This window comes from Mytilus californianus, unplaced genomic scaffold, assembly GCF_021869535.1.
Source record: "Mytilus californianus isolate M0D057914Y unplaced genomic scaffold, xbMytCali1.0.p SCAF_9, whole genome shotgun sequence".
Lineage (NCBI taxonomy): Eukaryota > Metazoa > Mollusca > Bivalvia > Mytilida > Mytilidae > Mytilus > Mytilus californianus.
This window is the reverse complement of record NW_026262745.1, coordinates 23,036,363-23,057,554: the sequence shown is the minus strand read 5'-3', so window position 1 is coordinate 23,057,554 and position 21,192 is coordinate 23,036,363. Positions and strand designations below refer to the sequence as shown.

Below are 21,192 nucleotides of genomic sequence, written 5' to 3'. Positions count from 1 at the left end.
AACTTCTTCATTTCTAATTAACAAAAACGCATGCAAAGAAAAACCCATGTTTACGTACTCCGGTTCATTTTATGACATTCCCGTTTTTTTCTGTGTTTTTTAAATTATTATTTCTTTTTAATTTGGATTTCTGTTTGTTTTTATTTGGGGGGGGAGGTCAGGTGCGATGTCATTTTGAATAGCCTAGAGTGTTTCGTAATTGTATACGTATTTCCTTTTTTGTCTTTAATTCTGCCTGGCTATCTTTGATTTGTCTCGCTTGAATGCTCTTTTTTATTTCTAGTTCTGGTTGTTTCCATCTTCTAGGTTACAATAAATAATTGAGTAACTTTGCCGCAGCCTTTGAAGATATCATGGTATTCAGAATTAAAAGAATGGTTAATCCTGATTGGTCGTTGTCTACTACCGACATTTATTTTTACTAGGCATCGCGTGAACTGTTCCAAAGGCAAAATAACATAGTGTTCTTAGCCCAAAGGAACTCACAGGTAAGGCGAAGGGTTGGGGCACCCACAAACATGTTTAACCCCGCCACAATATATATTATTCTGTCCCAAGTGGTTGTCGTTTGTTGCTGTATATCATATTTGATTATCATTTATTGTTGTGAACAGATATCAGGCCGTTAGTTTTTTCGTTTGAATTGTTTTACATTTGTCATTTCGGGATCTTTTATAGCTTTCCATATTACAACGATGGTATTGCTCATTGTTGAAGGCCGTACAGTGACCTATAATTGCTAACTTCCACGCCATTTTGGGTCTCTGGTGGAGAGTTTTCTCACTGGCAATCATACAAAACCTTCTTATTTTTATAGGAAGTATTTTGTAAAATGTGACTAAACATGGTTTTAGTGCAGAATTGTTAGGCAAGGGAGATAACTCAAAAAAGAGTTGAGAAAAGCAACGAGAACATATACTTTTGGACTAAAAAATGGATAATTATATCAAAGATTTGTTCTAAAAATAAGCTTTCCTAATCCTGCTTCTTGAGAAAACCTACTATTGTTGCTTATGGAAAAACAATAATTTTAGTAGTTTGCAATCTCTAATAATAACAACGTCATACATATATGTGACAAATAAGGAAAATGATAATGATTATGAAATAGCGAAATTTTATTAAAAGTTAAAAATATATTCTAAATGAACACTATTTGGCAATTCTTATGGATAGATCACAACTATATGTAGTGTTACAAATTTGAAAACGTTCTCTCTGCTATAAACTATTTTTGTTGTTATCTTTTTCCTATTATTTCCGCTGAACCAACAGAAGAGTTTCCAACCTCCAGACCAAAAAATCTGTAAAAAATATATATTTGATAGTTATAAACATGATAAATGCTAGTATAAATTTTCACCTTATCCCTTCTAAATATCACATTCGTTAAAAAAAGATTAGACGATTAAATAACCATGGGGGTAAATACAAACCATAAGAGCAAATGATCAAACTTTTAAGTTATGACAAATAATGTATGTAGGAAAGAAATGTAATTCAGCATTTTAGATGTTGTAATATATTATTGAAATTTTGTGACTTTCAGAGCATTAGATGGAATAAAGTATTTGAGCGATTAGTGAAAAAAAAGGTTAATTTACAATAAAATCGTTTTTCTTCCTAGAAAATGACAATCAATTTAGGGAACGAATTAGAAAATTGAAATGGATTGAAGCTAAACACTTCCATTATAGAATTAAATTATAATGTATATATACCTATTATGTAATCCCAATAAAGCTATATCTGGTGCTGTTACGTGAGATATCAACTTCATTGTCTTGGCATCAATTACACAGAGGAATGCTGTAAAAAATCCAAATGTCATTCTTCAAATGATCATGCAGCAATGCTATTTTCTAGATAATGTATTTGTCTACAAATTTAAATCAAGTTAAATCAAGAGGTTTTAGTTCATTCATCTAAAGGAATTGAAATAAATACGGATTTATGAGCATAATATTGATGTATATTAAGAGGTTATAACTGTTCCTATAAAATGTATGCTGGTCAAGAGTCTTTTACCATTAACTCATATAATCATATCTTTTGCCTGTTGTTTATATGACCAAACAATGTCTTTGAATGATATTTCTTTTGATTAGCCTTCCTCTGAATTAATCAGACTAAAATGACGTTTGTAATAAAATGATTAAAAAACAATTAAAGAAACCTTGAAATCTAAATCCCTTTAAAGCTTTTAAACTTTTTTTTCAATTCTAATAGAATTGTAGCAGCATCAGAAGTGTCAAAATTAACCACACAGTCTTCGCATTTTAAGAAAAAAGGGTTATATTTTATTTTGTAAAGAAAAAAAGACACATCCACAATGAAACAAAACCCACATGAAATAGATAATTTACAAAACTCCTGCTCAAATAGATGACGACTGAAAAACAAAATCTTATTCAAAAAGAGGAATTAATTTTCCGCATAAAAAGTTCCCCGTTGACACAGCACTTGATTACAGTTTACCTTTATGTTTTGTTCCATCGACCCCTTGTGCTAGTAAAACGCCATCATCTTCTGCTGTTGAATTAGGTCGGGACACAAATTGAGGTTCTTGAACAAACATTCCCTCCGGGAAAACATATTCCGTTTCAACACCAGTATCCACATTTAACTGTATAAGATTAAAAGGTAAAACATATAAAAGGCATCACTAATACAAAATCTATTCGACATAGAAATAAGAAGATGTGGTATGAGTTCCAATGAGACAACTCTCCATCCAAGTCACAATGTGTAAAAAGTAAAAAATCATAGGTCAAACACGGAGCCTTGGCTCACACCGAACAGCAAACTACAAAGGGCCCCAAATGACTAGTTTAAAACAATTCAAACAGGAAAACCAACGGTCTAATCTATATAAAAAACGAGAAACGAGAAACACTTAAGAACTACATCAACAAACGACAACCACTGAACAACAGGTTCCTGACTGTTTTGAACTAAAAATCGAAAAAAAGCAGCAGTCTAATGAACACGTGTTGCATTGTTTTAAATCTCATACATGTATAAAGAGACATATCAAATACTGGACATCATATTCTTAAATTGACGTTCAAGAGGTACATTTTTTTTTTGTAGATTTTACATTTTAATTATTAGTCAAATCTTTCTTGTCCATCAAGAGAAAAACTTCCAAAAAAGCTAGCAAAGTACGAACTTAATTAATAATATTTTGATGATTAGAGCAAACAATCTCTTGGAATATAGTAGCGTTGCAGAAAGAAGTTTGAAGAAATTATGAAAAGTACCTTAGTCACAGCATTTATGTCCGCTCTGTCGAAATTCCTACTCATATAAGCATACGTATATTTCCTACCATTGTATGCATAGTTGATGTTTGACATTTCAAAGGCAGCAGGAGAACCACTACGGAGATTCTTAAACATTGCTGTCCAGTCAGTTGTATTAATAGTTATTCTTGTTACATTAGTAGTGTATGGAGTCTACAATAGAATATAATGGTTAAAAGGAACAGGTCTGTCATGATATATATTGATTCAAATCTCTAACATAATATTTCAATTTTTCAAAATTTCAAATTTATGTAAAACACAAAAAGTATAATGGGAATTCCCTGAACAGAACAAATCCGATTACGTACCGGTACTTATTATAATAAAGTAACTGACCGAGTAACGATAATAATGGATTTCAATGGAACACTTTTTTCAATTCTTGAATTCAAATAATTTTCATCTATAAACTGTCGCGTAGTTATTTTATATTAGGAACAGACCGTTGGTATATAAAACTTACATTAGCCATAAGACTAGTAATATATGTCGTCCTGTCATATATAGAGGCGTCATCATACATTAACATATCCATATGTATCAATTCACCATCTTCATACGATCCAAGCTAAAAATCAAAATGACATATACATTAAACAAATTTCTGTGACCTCGCACAACGGTTTTGTCTGTTTCCACTAGTCATACAGAAAATCTAAAACACAATTGTTTCCAAACCATGTCGCTAATTATTGTTATCGATTTCAATGTTTGATTGAGGACATAATATATTTTGATTATTTGTGACGTTGGGTTGCTGTCCCATTATATGTTCTGTTTCCTACTTTAAACAAAATATACATGTAATTTTGTTGATCGAGTCAGTCAACGAAATGGTTCATCTTTGTTTCACTTTCAATGTTGACATTCTTTTCCTTTTAATGGCTGATCACGACTAATACATGCGGGACCAATCTCTAGCTAATGGGTTAAATTGAAGGTCACATTAATACGGATTCAATGATGTCGAATTATTCACTTGCAAGTGAATAATTCATCACCGATGTTTCGTAGCTTATTTTGACAATATTGAACTAAACTGGCTGTAAAACTAATTCACTTTCATTAAAGATTTTTTATATCTCGTAGCTTATGCCCCTTTAAAAGAGTGAATCAATTGGATGACAATATCAACTAAACATTGAAAAAGACAATGTAAAACTATTGAGGTTTTATTCAGATAGCTCACCTGATGAGTTACGAAGAAAGGTTTTGCTTTAATACTGGCGATTATTTTACCGTCCGACTTCCTCATCACTACTAACCGTGACATACCTTTTTGTTCAAATTTGAACCCCTGAGGAAAGAATGGTTCCCCATTCTGGTAATGAGCTATAAACATAAATAAGATTCTTATAAACTTTGCGTGATAACTTTGTTAAAAACACTTAATTTCAAGATGAAACATGTAGATTTCTTGTCATTTGTATACAATGATACATAGTGTCTCGCAAGTCAGATGTTTTTGTGATACTGGTTGTTTTATTATGTATGTATATTGTGCTTGTAATTTTCTTATTGCAATATCAATATATGACACTTTAAAAACATTTTTTTTATTAACATTAATAAGCAGAATTTGCAGAATACAATCTGTGGCTTCGTGATTATTAATTATTGGAGCCATTAACTAACATAAAAATGCACACATGAAAACAAGACAAAATAGCATTAACATAATGTAACATATTTATCCCTGAAGCTTACCGTTCATAAAATTTTTAAATCGTTAAAAAAAAACTACGGTTTTCTATCCCTAGGCATTGGTTGCTTTAGCCATATTTGGCACAATGTTTTAAATTGTTGGTGTCAGTGCTCTTCAACTTCGGAATTCATTTAATCATTCAACTATTTGAATCGAGCACACAATTAACACATAAAGATTTATCCTTCATATGTATAAATCATCTAAGTCAAGGTAAATGTATTCTTAATTTTCTACATAAATGTTACCTTACCGTAAAAACAAGGATCATGCATATAGGCCGTCTCAGGGAGAATTATATATTTTTCTGTCGAGCTAAACGAGTGTAAATAGCCAAATCTTGAACTTAAATCTGGGTAAGTGTTGAATGGCTTTGTTCTAGAGCACTTTGTTAAATCTGCATCGTTATAATGGTATTCTCCAACTTTGTGTCTGATCCTATCAGCACCAACTTTGTAAATAATTCGCCTATAACATAAAACGTGTTTGTAATTGTGAAATCTTTGCCTAAACATATATTGTCAATGAAGGTTTATCATTGTTAACGATTCAGCACGTTAAAATTGTTCAAAATTACGACAAAAACATATAAAGGCAATGCATGAACGTTTTATGATAACATTTTGTGTCTATCCAAAATACGTATAACAATCTATTTATTTTCATACTTCGTCCGATGATATTTTGTTGCATTAGGCAGTACCTTCTTGCATAAGATTTAAGCTCATTTTCTTATGTCACAAATAACCGCAAATATGTACGAGGGCGTGCATGCGGTTTTAAGAATAGAGAATAATGGACCAAAGGTACAGAATAAAGGGCAACAATAAAATACAGAAATTTGGCAAAGAATAAAGAATGGAGAATAATGGACCAAAAAATTAAAGAAAAGAAAAATGGCCTAAAAAATCAATTGATACAGGAATGACGACCCACCTCAATCCAGACCCTCATGTACATGTTTCTGAATTTATCTAGCATATAGACAACGTGCATCAGTTTTGTATAATAATCTACCATGCTTTAGTATTTAAACATAAACTTGGATATTCAACAGTGAACCCGTTAAATTATAAATGTATCATATTTGAATAAGATGTCCAATGATGGCGGTTAAGACTGCGGTCACGATCCAATAATATATATTCAGGAAACATAATCCCTCTGTTATGTCATTTACCTCTGATAAGTGACTTATTTTAAATCTAATATCAGTTTTAACGATTAGGTAATTTTACTTGTGGGTTGAATAAATAAACCCACTATATATATTGTATGTTCTTCATTAAAAAAAATGAATGCATTGGTTCTAGTTAAATTAAGCCTTACAATATTATGGTTAATACCATATTGACTGAATTTCAAAGTAAAATAGTTTGTTTTTTTTTATTAAATAGGGTTGTCATTTACTCGTAAAAATGGCCAAATAGGTCAAAAATCATTAGTAAAAACTTTTTTTTTTGTACATATAAGTTCATATGATCTTTACCTCTCTTTGAAGTCTTTTATTAAATGGTGCGTTTTATTTTTCTTTTAATCGGTCAGTTGTCATTAATAACAAACAGTTCAATGTTCGACATATAAAGAGCAATGCTAATGATCTGTCTTAAGAGATGGTTAGAATTGAGTAACCTTGACCCAACTTAACATAAGTACATAGGGTTCATCCAATCAAGAAATTTCAATAATACTTCAGGTTACACAGAAAAGACGAATCAATTTACGGACAGATGAAATCAACTTGTGGCCATTACTAACACCCTGTTAGTTGAACTGTCGCTACTATATGACACTTTCGAGTATAAGCGACACTTACCAAATATTCAGGTTAGTCTGTGATGTAAATCTGACAGCTGTGACTGTGCTCCACAATGTACCGTCTGCTTCAGTGTGCTCATGTGCCGGGTTGTTAGTTAATTGGATACTTTTGCCATAGCCAAAGTTATTGTCTAGGTAACTTATATAACCATTATGCTCTACCTTTACTGGGTTAATCACTACACCTACAGGCATTTCTGTCATAGCAATGGCTTGGTTACCGATCTGCCACCAACTGACATGTGGAACTTCAACAATTTTGTTTGACTGCTTTCCAAATTGTTTAAAATTCTGTACTTGTGACAGGTTCTATAAAAAAGTTGGGTTTTTTTATATTTTGATGTATCAGAAATCTATTTCTACGATTGATTGTGTATTAAATTTTGATTATATGAATGCTGTCAATGTTTCTTAAGATTTTATACATAGACTGACGAGTCCTTATGTTTTCAAGTCGTCTCTTTCACTTTTATATTTAATACGCTTAATAAAATTTTGCACAAATAACTCTTACTTCAGATATGGAGGTTTATTTTGGATAAATATTCCTGTGCTAGATGATTCGTTATATGCATCTGCTTATTTTGTAGAAATACTGTAAATTTGCCCAATCAGTTGGTTACATCTAGATGAATATTTCTTCATAGTGTATGCGAAGACCGGTCTTTCGAGTCTTAAAAAATGAAACTTACTGCCTTGCTGTACGTTCCGGCCATAAAAACACTAGACTTGTTCATGTTCCTCCCATAACGATTGAAAAATTCGTTTGACTGGGTGTCATACCATCTATGTAAAAGACAAGTTTTGAATTTTAGAGCATAAATGCAAAATTCCTTTAAACTTGCTGTAACTAACATTATCTACATCCACTCGATCATGCATCTCTATTTTCCCATTTTAAAGAGATACCTTGTATCCATGTTATATTTTGTTGTCACATTTTGATTGTTTGGATAGATTGAATTTATGGTTTTCACTGCAGTATTAAATTATTTATTTTTTTCATTATTCTGTATTTTTTTATTATTATTATTATTTTATTTGCTTGTTTTCTCCTATACGAAAGTTTTTGTTTGTCACCACAGATTATAGATACATTAGAAGTCGAATATAATCAGACCGGGAGATGCAATCTCAAAAATTATGAAACAATTGGGGACAAGATAATTGTTAATTATAATAGATTGATTTTTTTAAGCTTTTTAACCCCACCAATTGTTTCTATGGCAATCTGGTCAATGGATTTTGCTCTTATATAATTTTTCTTTCTTGTATGTTGTCGAAATTTTAATGTTGATTCCAGATGACTAAGGTCGATTTACAATTTGTCATGTGGCTCTGGTGCTTGTCAGACATTCCTCCTAAACTTTTTTATAGCATTTGGGTCAAATTGATATTTGTGTACCTTAAAAGCTTTTTAAAGCTTTTTGTATAATTCGTTTCATTTGAGAATACGTGAGAATATACAAAAATAAAATTCTCATTCATTTTTTTATTCTCGTAACTGGAGTATTAGTGTTAATCAACAAATAGGATAGATAACTTGAGTGAACGTTGTTCAGTTCACCATCATGTTATAAAATAAATCCAGTAGTATGAAAATAAACTTGAAAATGGAAACGGGGAATGTGCTAAAGAGACAACAACTTGACCAAAGAGCAGAAACCAGCTCAAGGCCACCAATGGGTCTCCTACACAGCAAGAAATTCCCGCATCCGGAGGCGGGCTTTAACTGGCCCCTAAACAAAAATATATACTGGTTCAGAGAAAATGGACGTCACACTAAACTCCGAAACATATAAATGAACCAAAAATTTAGAAAAAATATGCAAGACTAACAAAGGGACATGCGCAAAAATGAGGCGGGGTTAAACATGTTTTGTGAGATCTCAACCCTCCACCTATACATCTAGCCAATGTAGAATAAACAAACACACAGCAATACGCACAGTAAAACTCAGTTTAAAAGAAGTCCTTGTAACAGAAGAAACTAAGCAAAATGACAATGATCAACATGAATTAACAAAGGACTATTAGCAGTTACTGACATTCCAGCTCCAGACCTCAATTAAACTGATTCATCATATGAAAATCAAGCATAATCCCTCCCGTTAGAGGTTTAGTACCATACCATCATAAAATATACGAGAAGAACATAACCCGTTTCATGCCAACAACTGGTTTTAGAATATATGTGTTTTATTTCCGATGCAAAGACCCTATGAGTGAATCAATATTAATTCCAAAAAATGCCATCTTTAATGACCTGACAACAGTATCGTAGCTATATCCCTTCAGAATAAGTCTGTTTAAAGGTTTGGTTAGCCTTTGAGGTGAATGACGACATTTTTGTGCTTTGTATAGAATATTACCATAAAAGATGGGATGTGAAATACCTGAACGTATAAGATGTCTGCACGTTGATTTATATTTACGAATGATGTCTTTGTACCGATGATAAAATTTAGTAAATGTTTTGACAAGTTTGTGTTATCGAAAACCCTAGTGTAATATATAATTTTTCAGTAATACAGAGATTTCTTTCGTTAAAATCAAATAGTATCGTTTGTAGCACGATCCAAGAGGAAGATCCTGCTTATAAGTAAGGCTTTCGTGACAAAACTTTTTGCAGGTATAAAATTCTTTTCAATTTTAATTTTACACTGTAAAAAAACTAGCCTAGTAAAAATGAAAGTAGTAGCGTATGTTTACTTTGATTTTTCGACATTTTGTTTACGACGGTTGTCACATATGGAGCAGGAAATGCATACAGGTTCCAGTTGCTCAAACTTTAGTTTTCTGCGTTTTGCTTTGTTAACTGTTTTTCTTGTTCGTATTCGTTCTTTTGTGATGATCTTGGCGGTTCTCCTTTAAATAAAGAGCTTTGATTGCCTGTTTTTTACAAAAACAAAATGTATCTTGTATGTCTTTTTTATCGTGTGTTCAATCAAGAAAAAGTAGAGGTAAAGTTTGGTTTAGATACTGAATGATTATATTTCATACCTATTTGTAAACGTCACTTGTCCATTTTCTAATTTGAACTTTGAACCAATTTCAATGCAATCGAAAAGATGGCTGATATAGTTGGGTTCGTTGCTATCCAAATGATCAGTTTCACCAAAGACACCACAGGAATGTCGCATAAAATTACCTTTTTGAAAGAAAAAAAATACATCAGATAATAATAATACACCACTTAATAATTATATACATGACATACTTTCTGCTAATATTTTAAAAGCTTGAATGTTACATTGTAGCGCAATATTTATCTTATTTTTTTGGAAAGGGGGGAGGGGTGTCTAAATAATTTCATGTTTCTCATAAGAATTATGCTTTATAATATCGACTATGTGCTTTAAAATAGGTAAACTTCATAGAGATAGAAACTCAACAGTAGAATTAGAAGTCAATCAAAAATAGAGATCTAGGCGTCACCATTGCATTGCATTTTTGTCAAACTGCAGTTTTAAAATAAATTATGGACCTATCTACTAAGAATTAACTAGATGCTGCTTTTTTCACGTCAGAAAATTTTATCAGAAATAAAACTGTGTTTAGGAAGGTTTTTTCTTCATCGACATTATAAGTCTAAGTGTCATTATTTCGAAGAAATTGCATAAAATAGTTTTTTCGTTATTTTCTTTACATTCCAAGTGAATATATTCATTTTGTTTTCTAAACTATCACATGGAAGTATGCCTTATGCAAATTAAGTATGCCATTAATTTCAGGGAAATGGTCAGCATGCTTATTGTAAAATTCTAGATATTTGATAATGTTGTGTGAAAGCTTTTCTACCATTTAACCATGTTGGGATGGTTCCACTCTCAACTGTTACTGTTCCGTCAATTGTTTCTCGTTGAATATCAGACAATCCCGCCATCAAAAACTGTTTCCGTTCATTTTCCGTGTATCCAAGAATGCAATTAACACCAAAAACCAGTGCCAGTAAGACTAGTAACATAATGGTTCTACAATAGAATAAAAGACCTAAAGCAGAACTCAAGCAATGCAATTTGATTATTAGCGATTAAATCAAACTTATAAACTTTGAATTAAAGTTACTGGGTTTGAATTTATAACAAGCAATGTAAGATGATTATTGAATTTTCACCCCATCGGTTGATCGTGTTAAAAATATATATGTATAGCAGCCTGGGTACCGTTTCACAAAGCCTTCGTAAGTCTTACGTGTCATCGTACGTTCATCGTAAATAAATCGTAGGTTTTACAGCCGTTTCACAAAGCCGTCGTAAGTTAAGATGAGCGTAAATAATACGTAAATCCTGGCGTAACTTACTACAGCTATACCCAGTCGTATATTTCCGCAAATATGAATTAAACCATATCTAAGATGGCTTTATTCTCGATCAAGATGCCGCAAATGTTAGAAGACGAAGAAGAATCTTCAATATTAGAACCACACTTTCTTCGTTTGATCATTTTGAAAATGAAAAGGATATTATATCCAGATACAGACTGGATAGACACAGTATCAATGAAATCACATTGGCAATAGAACCAGATATAAAACATGATACAAATAGGTCCCATGCACTTACTCCTGAAACGCAGGTTTTGTTAGCTTTGCGCTACTCACTGGTTCTCCGGTAAAGCGCCCATTTTATGACGCTGATTTGTCCCACCGTAACAAAGCAAAACTAACGACTTCGAGTTATATACCCGTAGCTTGTTATAATTAAATCTGAGATTTTTATATTTCTTTATTATCTATATTTTTTATTTTTATAAAGTTTAGTACATATTGCACAACGATAGTGATCGTACCGGCCGTCATAATGTTTTCTTCGTAAACCTGTAATTCCCGTTAACGGATAGAAGACCAAGCAAGACTAAATATTTAGCACAACATAGAGTGTGATATGAGTTAAATTTGATTATAAGGTTACCATAAATAATTTTGTTTATAACGTTACCATAAATAATTTTGTTAAATCGTCATTTATTCCAAATCATATCAGTCTTGAAAACTAAACAAAGTTGAAAACTGCAGAAATTTGTTAAGCATGTACTTCTTCTTCCTGGTACGGGAAAGACTCCGGTGCCGGAGTGTGTAATATCCCGGAACTGTGGCGCTATGTACATGCAAATGGATGTCGAAAATTTTGTTATAAGATAAAAATATTTGCCACAGTTCAATTACAATTTAAAATAACATTAGTTGTAGCTTAATGTTAAACATATTCACATTATGTACAGTGGCTTAATTACACTAATTAATTAGCCATACTAGAACCTCCAAATGTTAAGGTGGAGATACCACCTTTGAAGGATTCTAGGGAGGGTGACATGCAAATTGTTTCTGGGAGATCGTTCCAGACAGCAATAGTACTTGGGAAAAAAGATGATTTAAAAAAGTCTTTATTTGTATATATATGTCGAAATTTATGTAGGCCTCTAGTTCGCCTGTCAGATTGTGTCAGGACGTCATTAGTGACTTCGACCAACCCCCCATTAATCTCATAAATCAAGACAAGCTTAGCTTTTGTTCTACGGGATTGCAAGTTTTCCCATTTTAGTTTGTTTAACATACCAGTGACAGCACCTGGTGATCTATCGTTATAGTCATTAAAAACATATATTGCTGCCTTACGCTGTATCTGCTCAATTTGGTTTATTTGGCTTTGTTTGTACGGATCCCAAACTGGTGAGGAGTACTCGACGGTCGGACGCACAAGTGATGTGTACGTAAGGTTTTTAACAATTTTTCATGTTTCTACGTAAAATCCTAGTGTTTTATTTGCCTTTGAAGTTATATTATTAATATGGGGCCCCCAATCAAGATCATTGCTTATTGTAACTCCTAGATACTTGCTGTCTTTGACAGATTCAAGTACATGGTTATGTAATTTATATTGAAATAAATTAGTTTTCGACTTTTTAGATATATTTATGACATAGCATTTTTCAGGATTAAATTTCATTTGCCATTCAGATTCCCAATTTTCAAGGCTTGATAGATTTTTTTTGGAGTGCTTGAGACTCATTTATATTATTTGATGTTTCTTAAAGTAAACAGTCGTCAGCAAAAAGACGAACCTTACAGGAGACATGCTCAGGTAGGTCGTTTATGAATAACAAAAATAAAGTTGGGCCTAATACTGTGCCCTGAGGAACACCCGAGTCAACAGCTAATTTGGAAGATTGAACACCGTTAAGCAGGACTTGCTGTTGCCTGTTTGACAAAAAAAAATTGTTATCCAAAGTAAGTTATTTTCACGTATACCATAATAATTAAGCTTTGTTATTAACCTTTCATGGGGGACCATATCAAAAGCTTTAGAAAAATCTAAAAGTATTGCATCAACTTGATTACCTTCTGCCAAGTATTTGGCTACTAGTATGTCCCGGATGCTGATAACAAGTTGTGCTTCACAGGAACGTTTACTCCTAAAGCCATGTTGGCAATCATTTAAAATATTATTTAAATCTAAATGTTTTCTAATGTTACTTGTTAAGACGTGTTCTAAAACCTTACAACATATAGCCGTTAAAGAAACCGGTCTATAGTTAATTGCATTATGCTTATCTCCCTTTTTAAAAATTGGCACAACATTGGCCTGTTTCCACTCTTCTGGGATTTTTCCATCATTTATGGATTTTTGAAAAAAAGAATAAAAGGAAGGGGGGTATCTCTTCTGAGAGTTTATTAAGGAAAATAGCAGGGATATTATCAGGCCCACTAGCTTTATGGGGGTTTATATTTTAAGGAGTTTAATTATGCCATTGATATTAATGGTTATATCTGGCATGGTGGGGTAGGGACTTTTAGGTTTATGTGGCATTGAAGTTTTGTATTCTTTAGTAAATGCACTTTTAAATTGTTCATTAAAAATATTTGATTGTGTTTGTGGATCACTATAAAGTAATCCATCTTTACCTCTCAAAGGTGAGACTCCTGATGTTTCAGTCTTTTTCCCTTTTATTTATTGCCAAAATGATTTTGGTTTTTCCTCCAGTTGTGGAATCTCCGTGGAATGGTATATCCTAAATAAACTATTTTGAAAATAAATTCTACATCCAACAGATCGATATCGGTGTCAACATTCAATTTTAATACAAATTCTATCTTCAGATTCACGTATTATGTTTTATAAATGACGAAATCATCGAAATGTAATCTCCGTGGAATGTAATCTCCGTTCACGTTTTTTGTGAAGAGTGCTTTCTTTCACGTCCGCACTTCTATCGAGTATGGCATGCCAAATAAACATTTTAGATAATAATTACGGATGGCGAATATATAAATTACAGATCAATAACTTACATTGTAATTCAGACGACATAAGAAGACACCATGTGACAATTTTAATTAGTAAATTGTTTTAGTGTAACAGAGTTGCTTTTTTTCTTAGATCTACAAAAAAACACAAAAAATACGAACTGGATGTTTTTATGTCAATATTAATGCAAGTAAATAATTTTAACCCGTTTTCGATATTAAAGATCTGAAACTTTTATTATTAAATATAAATTTGATACAATTAAACAATTATGCAAGTAGTCATAAAAATTGCTCTGCCTAATGAGTTTAATAAATCATATTGCACAGGGAGAGAAGCTTTTAAATACTTTCTTTCATTAAAAATGAAATTACGACGTCGGCTGAGAGGGCATGGTATATATATTGTCCGTTACATTTATTAACAACACCTTGTACAAATATTCTTTTCGAAAATAAAAACAGTTAAATAGAACAAACAAAACTTTCCGTCACAATGATATATGAGGGTCTGAATTAGGGGGGGAAAGAGGGGTGGGTGGGTTTTACATTTCTGCATTCTGTAATTCTTTTGGTCATTTTTCTCTATTCAGTAAGAAATATCTTATTCTGTAAATGCTTGTGTTCAGACCGTGCATATGAAAATTTCCTGTTGTATCATGATTTTGACATGATAAGATCTTTTTGTCTGTATCAACGACATATAAATATTTGAATCTACATTTTAAATTGATACAAAAAATCAAAATTCTCTGATCTATAGATTTTCATAAATGGAGTCTAAAATATATCCATAATAAATGCACTGTATCAAACGCATATATGAGAACAATTACTTATAAACTGCTACGCGTCGCATACTATGTATGGAGACATGCATCATAAATCTAAGTTAAAAGACAAATTAAAAAAAAAAGGAGTTCTAAAAGCTTTCTTTGACAAATTTTATACTAACTTCATTTTAACAAGTTTAAATTACATTTTCTAAAATAGAGCTAAGAACTGTTTGTAATGTTGTAAATTTAATTCGTTTGAAATTTTTATTCAAATACGCTGTTGAAGATAGCTAAGCGCCAATAGAATACAACAATTTTGTATTTTATAAATTAGTGTCTTCGATAATGAAAAATTCGTCATCAAACAGTCTCATTATCATGTCGGTATTCGAAATGACTTGTTTCATTGTTATTACAAAAAAATAGGTCATAATAACATGACAGAGTTTTTTTTTTTTGCTTCAGAATGCTCTAGATAAATATACAAAAAGCAAAGTTTAGACAATGTACCATCATAAGCCTGGAAGTGGCTAGTCACATATAGTTAACGGCGTTTTTCTCACAATGATGTTCTACCTCCATAAGCCTGGAAATGTCGTGGCGGGTCACATATAATCAATCCTTCTGACTTCATAAATTTTGTTAGAGAGTCGGCTGAATTACATGTAAGACGTTATATGATGAAAATTAATTAATTTCCTTCCGTGAAAATGCATCGCATGTACAATAGAAATGAATCGCTCCTACAGTGAAAATGAAAGTCTAGTATCATTATTCGACAGTAAACATGAATCGCATAACGAATACAGCATAGTGGAATTTAATTCAATAACAAGCTGAATAACAAAACCTGTTTTAAGTTATACAACATTAATAACTATGTTAAAAGGTACATTTTTTCTGCAAATGAAACTTAACTGCTGCTTTTAAATCTCTTGCACGCTCTGTTCGTGAACTATTCTTAATATTTATCTATTTGTGTATCAATTTTACACCTAAATGGCTGTAGGCGCGATGAAAACCCGTCCGCATCTCATACCTATATCATGAATTTATAAAAACAGTACACATTATATCTTATTTCTTATTCTATTCAAAAATCATGAATTTGTCGTCTGTTTATTTAACATTCTACATTAGAAATTCCTAACGGATACAGTGAAAATGGTATTTCAGGATTCGCACATTATATACACTGGTTTTGTTTATTTTTATTGGACTTTCTTTTAATTCTTTTTCAACGAAAACGCATGCAACTTCTTATTTCTTGTTTAAAAATTCTTCTCTTGGTCATAAATCTGCATGAAATATTTGCCACTGTACGTTCAGAAAACAGCAATCAATCAATCATATCTCCTCTAAAATTGCAGTACTATAATAACTTTAGACATTATCAAATAATTGTTAAAAAATTCGTTTAATCCTTTGATCAGATATAAACACGTCTCGTCACTCTCCTATTATTTCAAATTTCCGATACAAGGAAAAAAAGTATTATTGAATATTAAAGGAAGTAACCCATCAAAGATACAAGGCTTGTGTTTCGTCTACAAATGAAAACATTCGAACACACCCACTCACCTGATTCGCTCGTCCTTACAAATATAAAAATTCAAAATATAAAAACAATTATATACAAAATAATGGATAAGGTCACCCCGGATGCCGCACAAATGCCAAGGCAACGAACGAGAAACCTGAAAGGACATACTTGGATTCCAAACCGATACCGCTAAATGCCCAGCTGTATTCCCGGTAGAGGAAAGCCGAAAATCCTACAATAAAGCATCTCGGAAAGAAACTACCCATCCATTAGGGGAACAACAGCTAAAACTCTCAGACATCAAATAGATTGGTCTGATAGTTTCCCACATGGAAACTACTAATGGATTCCATCTAACCACATGTATCAAACAAACCTGAAAATATCTGCAGAAAATTCCTCAACAAAAAAATATAATTCAAAACATAAAATATAAGATGTAAGGATAACAATATTTATCCATGAAACCAATTTAGCAAAACAATTTCAATGATGTTGAAGGATTCTCTCTGCAAACATTTTCACGTCCGCTCTCATCGGCATGCTCGACTCGTCGATCTGTGAAAGAAGAGTGTGCCATATTCCGATGTAAATAAACTACGATTCACACCTCCTGTTTACAGCTAGAGTTCCGTTTTACGATACACTTACGATGATACACAGTGCGTAACTTGCGATCAACTTAGTAGTCCTTTACGATGCCTTTGTGAAACACACGTAACGGGAACGTAGAACCACACGTAAACGGGTCGTAAAATGATACGGTGATCGTAAGTTAAGAAGGCTTTGTGAAACGGTGGCCTGGATTTCTCTCGTCCAGCGGCAAATCCCATAATAAGGGGACGTCCGTTTGCCAGCAAGACATACAAAAATACGCAACTTTGTGACTTTTTGAAATAGGGACGTTGAAACTGATGTAGGACGATTTTAAGGGTTCTTTAAAGTGTAGAGAACGTGACTCTCTCCCTATACAAGGCATCAGATGTAAAATCTCCAATCAAGAATTGCTCTTTTAGGGTTACGTTGGTGACTTATTGTAAAATAAAGCAAAAGCTTACCCTATCCGAAGTACCCTCTTTTTTGGTGGCAGTTTTAATTTCTGATTCTGAACAGAGCAGACAAAATTTTTTAGATCAACTTCTAATAGAGCTGCAACTTTAGTTTTAGCGAAATTACATAATTAATGTACTAATAATGACCAGTCAAGCTGTATAATTTGATTCATGTCATTAACGAACCGTTAGCTACAGGTCAATGATAAAGGTTGGTCTACGTACCGTATGGAGTTTATGTCTAATGACAACTCTCTCCTCAGCGTTATCAATGTAAAATATTCGTAGTGTATTAAATTTGTTTTTAGCTTAGTAATAATTGTTTACAGTAATGCCGATTAAGGTCAAGGTACAGCAAATGGACTATGTCACATATTTTGGTAAAATGTTGCATACAACTTTAGCTTGTTGAACTAGAACTGAAAATTTAAAAAAATAATTCTTTTTTAATTAGTGAATATGTGTAAACAAGTAGGCACATAAAATCGCCCAAAAACGTTCTTAGATTTGTCATCAAATCAAATCTCGAATTACAAATCCATATATTTTTCATTAAAATTGATATGTTGTTGATACATACATTTTCGTTTTGGTGATGTAAAATAATAATAGGGTCTTTGCATGTTTTCAAATCATGTGACTTTTGGGATTATCCTTATAAGGAGTTCTTTTGTACCATCATGTCATTGCTTCAAAACCAAAACATTTCAAAAGTAAAGAGTGTTTTGGCGAATACATGATCCGAGGTTGTTCAACGGGCGACCTACACTTGCGCGGATTTTAAAATGACACGCATTACATTTGCGCGGAAAAATGGTATTACGTTTGTGCGAATTTACCTGTAGTTTACCAGAGGTTTTTTTTACCTGTAATTCGGTTATTGTTTTGAACATAAATTGCCGATCATACCATATCTTGTTACTTCATACATATATAAGACAAGTCTTTATTTGTTTATATAAACATTAAAAAGCACTACATGTATGTAAAAAAAAAGTTTTGAATAAAATACAAATATCATGGAAAAGAACATTCAAAGTATATAGTCATGAATATAACGCAGTATACATGCGGATGATATCTATACGGGAATCTTCTATAGATCAGTCCTTGCCTGGTACTTGTATTCTAGCGATTTGAGATAGCATTGACGGGAAATTTCACCAGTTTGAAATTTCAGAAATTGTTGAACGGTAAACTGAATTTTCTCTTAGTCTGTGCGTTTTACAAGAGCTTGGTTATCGCTGACGCGAATTTTAATTAAGTAGTCGCCTAAACTTGTAGAAACATCTCAACGGAAAGTGTAGATGGCTGGATGAGTTGAATAAAACTGTTTATTGTAATGGCTATGAAAAGACTCTGGCCATTGTTGGTACGTTTTGTTTCTTCATTGGGCACAGCTATCCACATTGCTGGTGGACATTTTGACTCGCTGGTAACGTAATTTTCTTCTAAGTAGTCGGCAAATTTGTTGCAAATTTGTTGCAAATTTCATGCATAGTCCTGAGCATTTGACATTATATCGTCTGCAAAACTGTTCAGTTTAATATTTTAACAATATTAAGTTTTTTGTTATAAAAGTTATGGACTTATTTTTCATATGTTTTTGTATAAATCCGCGAAAATGTAGTAACCTTTCAACAGGTAAATTTCGCGCAAACGTAATGCGTTTTGTCGCGCAAACGTAACGATCCGTGTTCAACGACTAATTTCACAATTAATAATCCATGCTAATTTGTAAAGAACATATGAACACCGTTTATCGTACGATCACTGGTGAAATATCTACAATTAATTATCTTTTAGTGTATACATGTAGCTTACATTTTCAGTCACAAGCAATTTTATATGTTAGTTTTTTATAAGGAAACATTCGATTTTAGAATATTTAGCAAATATATGCAATATTCATATCAGATAAAAACATATATATGTGATTCCTGAAAGTTGTCGAGAATGAAACTGTTCCAATAATGGCATGCAATATAAAAATAAGATGATGTGGTATGATTGCAAATGAGACAATTATCCACCAAAGTTTAAATGAAGTGGATGTAAGCAATTATAGGTAACCGTACGGCCTTCAACAATGAGAAAAACCCATATCGTATAGTCTGCTATAAAAGGCCCCGACATGAAAAATATGAAACGATTCAATTGAGAAAACTAACAGCCTATTTAATAACAAAACAATTTACGAAAAACAAATATGACAGACGTCAACCAACGACAACCACTGAACTACAGGCTCCTGACTTGGGACATGCACATAAAGAATGTGGCGGGGTTAAATATGTTTGTGAGCGCTCAACCCTCCCCTAACCTAGGACAGTGATGTAACAGCACAACATAAGAACAAACCATAAAAATCAGTTGAAAAAGGCTTAACTCATCAGATCGGTACAAAGCAGAAAATTATCAAACATAAACACAAACTGGACGTGGCAGGGTATTTATCCATCCGTCATCCCTAACAACAAAAAGGACACTAAGTACAGATCTGAGAGTACTCGCAGTTACTGACAGCTAGTTCAAAGCCCATAACAACTAATAAAAAAATTCATGTATCTAAGACAAAAATATCAATCAGTACACATCCAACATCCAATGGATGTAAAGACGTCATCAACAGTCAAAGAAAAACATGACCTTGTGCAATGCCAAATTATAGGTATAGTCATTACTATGGGCGATTTAAAGTAATAAAATATATTTAACTTTTGCCATTTTATTATACAAATTCCCATTTCAATGTACCAGTTTGTACAGCGCAGGGAAATGTAAATATGTCATTATTTAGGACAAATATTAAAAGTGAGTTCAAAATGTACGGAAGTAATCTTACCTGTTTAAAAGTTAAAATAAGATGTTTAAATCTTCTGTGTATATATAGATGTTCATTAGATACGTATTAGATACAATACAAAGGTAACAAAGAAACAGGCCGGTAACAAGCGTTGCCGGATAGTTTTTCTGCACGAGTAGTCAGGTCAAGGACCGAGGAGATAGCCGAGGCCCTTGACCTGACTACAAGTGCAGAAAAACTATACGGCAGTTTGTTTACGGCCTGTTTTTTGTTACCTTTGTTTTGTATCTGACTTGTACGACGTTTCAAGAAAGAAGTAGTACATTTTGCATTTAGAAGAGGTAGCAAAATTAAACAGATTAGAGACTTAAATGACCATATACAAGTTAATGTAAGTTACAGTTTAAACAAACTTTTTTTTTCACTTTCCTTCCGCCGAGAGTTTTTTTTTCTCAAGAAATTCAAAAATCTAATAATTTTATAAAAAAGAACCATATCAAGTAAAAGATGAATGTCGTACACATTTGAGACTTTTTTAAATGCAACTTCGCAAGTAAGTAATGTAGGAAAAAGATTTAAGAGGTAAGCAAGCTAACATTTGATTTTTATTTGGGGAAAAACGGAAAGGGGGGGGGGGGGGGGGGGTTAAACATTTAAAATAACAGACTTGATCCTTTTTTGTTGAAAAAATGCAAGATGTGCCATTCCATTCCCCATTCCCCCTTAAAAAAATAATAATAATCGTCCGTTTGCTCCCAAATATATGAATTCAATATATATGATTTCAATAACAGTATAAATGTATAAAAAGAACGAAGTTCTTATTTCATTAGTGAATGAAATGTTATGAAAAAATAGATTTTGGCTTGTTAATAGATATATATAGGCATATATTTTGGTTTTTTTTTTTTTAATTTTCATGCTTGTAGGTCTCTAAT

At 32.4% G+C, this 21,192-nt stretch overlaps 1 protein-coding gene across 1 annotated transcript; it reads right to left on the bottom strand.

Moving 5' to 3' along the window:
- Positions 1-1,108: 1,108 nt before the first annotated feature.
- LOC127714850 (carotenoid isomerooxygenase-like) lies at positions 1,109-20,424 on the bottom strand. The gene is made up of 12 exons (XM_052220881.1): positions 20,294-20,424; positions 10,633-10,805; positions 9,835-9,982; positions 7,524-7,617; positions 6,830-7,140; positions 5,267-5,481; positions 4,498-4,640; positions 3,772-3,876; positions 3,264-3,458; positions 2,479-2,626; positions 1,722-1,809; positions 1,109-1,304 (listed from the first exon to the last, which is right to left on the bottom strand). The coding sequence occupies exons 2-12, from the start codon at positions 10,796-10,798 to the stop codon at positions 1,241-1,243; spliced, it is 1,677 nt and encodes a 558-aa protein (XP_052076841.1). The 5' UTR covers positions 10,799-10,805; positions 20,294-20,424; the 3' UTR covers positions 1,109-1,240.
- Positions 20,425-21,192: the final 768 nt, after the last annotated feature.